Below are 5,977 nucleotides of genomic sequence, written 5' to 3'. Positions count from 1 at the left end.
TGTCACACTGCTTTGCTTTATCTTGGCCAGGTCGCAGTTGTAAATGAGAACTTGTTCTCAACTGGTCTACCTGGTTATTAAGTAAAGGTGAATTTTTTTTTTTATAAAAGGCGAGGTCAGTACTAAATACTATTTTTTTTTTTTAAGATGAGATCCACTCAATAGAATGTAACAGTCATGTTCAATGACCATGTGAACATTCCAACTTGTCTCAACATTCCGTTATCAGCCTGCAAACATTCTATTGCATAGACTTCCATACAACAAGACATATACAGGTGTGAAAAACATCAAAAAGCTACTCTTTTTTGGGGGAGGTTATCGCAAACTGAGTGTACAAAACATTAGGACCACCTTCCTAATATTGAGTTGCAACCCCTTTTGCCCCCAGAACAACCTCATTTTGTCTCAATCACCAGATATCAACCCAATTGAACACCTATGGGAGATTCTTGAGCGTCGTTTTCCACTACCCTCAACAAAACACAAAATTATGGAATTTGTGGTCAAAGAATGTTGCCTACAAGAGTTCCAGACACTTGTAGAATCTATGCCAAGGCGCATTGCAGCTGTTCTGCCGGCTTGTGGTGGCCCAACGCCCTATTAAGATACTTTTTGTCTAAATTAGGAAGTCAATGGTAAAAGCATAGAGAATTATAGAAAATGATTTTGATAGGATCTCTATGGTTAAATGGTCCGGCACATGCTCTGAAATCCTTGGCATCCTCCTGTATGTACTTAATCTGTTCTCTGCATGTGTGTATGTATTTATGTGGGGACCGCATAACTTATTAAAGAGCAACTGCCTCTAAAATCTTAACTCCCCATTTAGAAAACAGCCTAAGTGGCATTGATATGAGTCAGGAACATTGATTCTACAGTCAAAATGGACCCAAAAAAGTGTAAATAGGATCATTTATCATTTGTTTATCAGTCTCGTCCAAAACTGAGTTTTGTGGTCGTGACTGCATCACAACGTAAATGAATGTTGGGTTTGTTTCAATCCTGCCCACGTGCCCACAGGTAATCATCAATTTGGAGTGCAGCTGAACGCGACCCAATCGCAAAGCGTGGTAAATCCAGACCCGGAGATAGACTGTCCAAAATCAAACCAATTTTGCCACGGTCGCACACCAGCCGCCTGAACCTAATTGGCTAAATCATTTGTGTAACTCTTCCCACCTGCGAACACACACAAGAGACACACACATCAAAACACTTCCCAAAACCAACTCAGTCATGGCCGCTAGCATTTCTTAATGAACCAAATCTAAAATGAGGCCAAATCTAAAATGAGGCCAAATCTAAAATGAGGCCAAGTACAGTTGCCCTTTAATGCCACTGTTTATCTTTGCTTGTTAGCATACATATAAGCACAGGTAACTAGCTACATGTTTCCCCCAACAATTTGGAAGAGTAACAGCTCATGCCCCTCTAGGACCCTCAACCTCTAAATCTTTTGGTTTATTTCAGTCTCCCCTTTACTCTCATCCATTCCCACTCTCCACCCACCCATCCCGCTCTCTCTCTTTCTCTCTCTCGCTCTCTACCACACGACACACCCCTCTTTCTCTTACTCCTCTCTCACTTCATCTCTGTCTATTTAGGGAGACTGACTCTGGGCAACTGCTAGGGAAGCTGGAACGATGACTGAGAAGGAGCGATTTGATTTTGGCACAGAGAGATATCGAGGGTTTCCACTAGATAATACAGCCACAAAGTCAAGATGTGTTCTATCGTAAAATTTTCTTTCTTTCTAAAGTTAGGCATAAGGTTAACAGAGTGGATAAGGTAAGGGTTAAGGTTAGGTTTAAAAATCAGATTTTAAGAAGAGAAATTGTAGAAATAGGCAGGTTTATGGCATTGTGGCTGTGTTAACTAGTGACAACTGAGCCCGAGAGGGAAGGAGGTGGAGTAGTAAAGTTGAGTGGGTAGTGAGACGACGCTATAAAAGCCGGTGCCGGAGCTGTCTGTGTCAGTAGCACTCGCTGACTGAGGCAGATACAGCGACATAGAGAAACAACAACAAGAAGGAGGAACAGCTTACAGCACGAGTGGACATATGTAGCAACCTCTGCTCACACCGGCTCTGCAGTACTGACAAGGACTCAAAGATTAGAGAATTGGAAAAAAGAGGCCGACATCTAATACAGCAGCTCTTTGGTACAAACACAGAGTTTCATCATCCAGGACTTTGGGAGATTTTGGTATGGTTAAGAGAACTTTGCTTCGCCGTCTTTCCTGAGAAAGAGCATCTGACAATAGAGGAGGCACCAGAGAGAGAGAGAGAGAGAGAGAGAGAGAGAGGGAGAACTGTGGGACAATAGCATACGAAGGAGCAAAACAACTGCTTTTTCCACCTGCTTTCACACCCAGTGTTCCACACATGGCTGCTGTCCGTCAGATGCCCATGGAGACCCAGGGCTTCCACCACATGCTACCTGCCCATCTTCTCTCCTCGACCATGGAGGAGTTCCCCCAGCAGCTCCCCGTCCCCAAGGGGCACGCCCGTGGCAAGAGCCGCCCCCGCCGGGCCCGCGAGGCCCGCTTCAAGACCCAGCCCGTCACCTTCGCCGAGATCACCGAGGTGGAGGAGGAGGGCGCCTCGCCCCTGGAAGAGGAGAGGGCACGCCGGTCTTTCCTGCAGTCCCTGGAGAACCTTCGCCGGAGCACGCAGGCGCTCTACTGTCCGACGACTGGTCGACGCACGCCCACGGCCACGGCCACACAGCAAAGCCTGGACTCTAGTGACTCTGACTCTGCCCATTGACGGGCAGGACCTGAGGAGAAGTGGAGAAGTGTAGGCACCCTGCCTGGCACTGGCACAAGCCCCTTTTTGCCCTTCCAATTCTGCTTCACACAGGGGCCCAATGAACTAAACTGAACTGAACTGATATCCAAGCTGCTCCTGTGCATATAATCCATTCTCCTTGAAAATATATGTTTCCACATACACATATATTAGCATACCAATATATGTGGCTACGGTATGCATTTGACACATTTTTGTAAAGAACGCTACCCTGTAATATATATCACTGGCTGGTTATATTGCTAACGCCTCTTAGAGAAGCTAGGTGTAGAATATAAGCTACGATGCAGTGTTGAATACACCACTTCAGAGATATTCCTTTTCTACTGGCGAGGACTTCAGGCCAGGAGGGGCTTTGAACTTGAAATGTGTTAAATGTGGAATGTCTTTGTCCTTTCTTTTATATAAAAGGATGGAAACAATGTTGTTTTTCTGTTGTACTTGTTTTGTATTCTGCTTCAAACAGATTCTCCAAGTGCAGTCGTGATTGAAAGAGACAGCTCATTCAGATTTGACTGACTGAACTCTGTGTATGGAAAGATACTCAATTCTAACTGAAGTTAACAGTTACTTTGCAATGTTTTGGCACTGCTCTTATTTCTATGTTAAGCTCCACAGCTAGCGAATGCCACTCACAAAAAAAAAATGCCTTTCCAGATGTGAAAATATTTATTCTCTTATTTTGTTTGTAACAGCAAATCTACAAATATTATTTTGTCGTTGACTCGTTTGATTTCTAAAGTCACACTTGATTTCTAAGATGAATATCTTTTTTTTTTTTTTTACATTGTTTTACATCCATATTTGTTAGTTTGCTTCAAGTGTAATAAATATTTGCAACGATATCCACATGTTTTCTCTTTTGCTCACATGCGAACACTTGAAGATACAATGTAGAAATTAATTGTTAATTAGTTACATAACATTTTGGTTTGAATTTTAGCTGAATGGTTCATATTATGATTTAATAGGAATCAATCTATTACCTCATGAGAGAATAGGATAGGATATGCATATATTTCTGTCCATTTAGGGGACCCCTTTTGTCTCAGGAACAGCCCCAGAATCAAAGGTTCTGCATACGGCCTCTTTCAACAGGTGCACAGCTTTTTTTCACGCAAATGCACATCCTTAAATCACATCTCTCTGCACATATTTCTGCCACGTTCCAAACTCCTCTGGTCTGGTTCATATATAAACACTCAACTGAGGAACTTGACCTTCTTCTTCACGCTCACTGGCTTCATGACGCACTTAAATCATGTTCAGCTTGCGTCAGCAAGCAAAACCATAACAAAACCCTGCTGGAAGGATAGTGTCCTCTTCAGTTTTCATGAAACCTTCAGCTGTCCCTTGGAGACCTACTGATGACGGGAGCTACAGATAGTACCAGGGTGCTAGCACATTCATAAGCGCCCAGGTGAAATAAAATACAAACGGAATATGTTAATATCTTCCAGTTACTGTAGCTGCCTCCTAAACATCAACAGGCAGTACTAGTTATGCAACAAGTGAAAATATAAACCACTGAATAAAGTTCCTGGAGACCATAGCGATCTGATTCCCCCTTCTGTCTGAACTTGGAATATTCCTATTAGCGCAACCTGGTCTCAGGGCATTTTGTATTATTCTGTAAGGAAATCAAGACACTCCTGTTGGTAAGATATATTACGTTTCGTATGGTACGTATTCATTTGTGAATGTCCATCACCCATTTAGTATGTTAAGCTAAGAATTACAATTCACACTATATGTTACACATTTGCAAAACGTACAATATGCTACTAATTTGCAAAAAGTGTTATTTGTTATGGGCCACTGACTCTTAAAAGTGACAGGCAAAGGTTTCCCTGTTTTTCCAAACCTTTCTTTATGCAACAGCTAAGTGTGTCATAAAATGATCTGAAGTAATTTTTAGGTCAGGGTAGATTTTGAGATCCTTGGTATAAGACTAAAAGAGGCATCGCTACCTGTCAGCGTGCTCCTCTGGAATGCTTGGAAATGATGTCATTTGAGGGCATTGTGAAAATGCCATAATTTGAAAAAGTTAAAAGTGATCAGATTTGAATGTACAATTTCACACATCTCTGAGGTCACATGCTCAGTATTGTACTGTTGAGAACACAATCAGAACTCTATTTCATGTTTTACATTTGATCCAGCTATTCCAGTCAGGAAATAATCCAGTGCTGGGATTTCAAAGCAGTTTACATTTTTCCTTTGTGCTGCAATGTGAAGGTAGGTGGTCAGTCGGATTTGTGCTGCAGAATGAGAAGGCAAGACACAGTTCTCCTTCTAGCTAGCCATAATAAATCACTTGTAATGACACTACTGTTTACAGTGATTTTTATTTATGGACATCTTAAAGTGGCAAGAGAATTTGTCGAGAAAATGCTAGGCTAGCTAAGCCACACATGGGCTAGCTAATGTTTGCTAGCTAGCTATCCAGCTAGCTAACCTTGTGTACAGTACATTGGTCAGAAAGGGTCTAGCTAGCCATACATGGTAACATTTGATCAGAAATAGCTGAATTATCTGAGTAGTTAGCCACGTTTTTGTTAACTAGTTAGCTTTCTGGCGGCAGTTAGATAACTTACTTTTTGTGAAAAAAACATTGGGCACTAGAATTACTTAAAAATTATATGTATATGTTTACATGATGTATTTGATTCATTTCCCACCGTTTCATGTGAGAAGACAGCCATCCAGACCTTCCTAGGACCATGTAAATGTCCTCTATCGAATAAACGTGCATTTGCCTCCCTCTGGTGGTTGGTTACATCATTGCATCCATTTAATTCACTTCACTGAAACATTACGTCAAAGGGACAGTCCTTAAAAAAAACAATTATCCAGCTTGACTGCTTCACGGCACAGACATGGCAAAGCAATCGGCGAATTTGTCTCGAGCAGGCGGATCTAAATACATTTCATAGCCCTATGATAAAGATTGCAACCTACACACTTCCTTAAACCTAAAATAAGTAAAGAAGTTACATTTGTTTTATGTCGAGGCAGACACATTGCATATGCTCAGAACAACAGAAGTGAGCCCTTTACATAGCCCTTCTCCCCCATAGGAGGGATGCATGCTGTTTAAGAAACTAGGGGGCACTATTTTTATTTTTGGAAAAATAACGTTCCCAAAGAAAACCGCCTATTTCT

The 5,977-nt window shown here is 41.8% G+C and overlaps 1 protein-coding gene across 1 annotated transcript; it reads left to right on the top strand.

Moving 5' to 3' along the window:
- Positions 1-1,986: 1,986 nt before the first annotated feature.
- LOC139381350 (uncharacterized protein C11orf96 homolog) lies at positions 1,987-3,657 on the top strand. Its single transcript, XM_071124813.1, has one exon. It carries the CDS (start codon positions 2,387-2,389, stop codon positions 2,768-2,770), a length of 384 nt encoding a protein of 127 aa, XP_070980914.1. The 5' UTR covers positions 1,987-2,386; the 3' UTR covers positions 2,771-3,657.
- Positions 3,658-5,977: the final 2,320 nt, after the last annotated feature.

This window comes from Oncorhynchus clarkii, chromosome 2 (genome assembly GCF_045791955.1).
Source record: "Oncorhynchus clarkii lewisi isolate Uvic-CL-2024 chromosome 2, UVic_Ocla_1.0, whole genome shotgun sequence".
NCBI classification, from domain to species: Eukaryota; Metazoa; Chordata; class Actinopteri; order Salmoniformes; family Salmonidae; genus Oncorhynchus; species Oncorhynchus clarkii.
The sequence above is the reverse complement of the archived record's forward strand: the minus strand, read 5'-3'. Positions and strand labels throughout refer to the sequence as shown.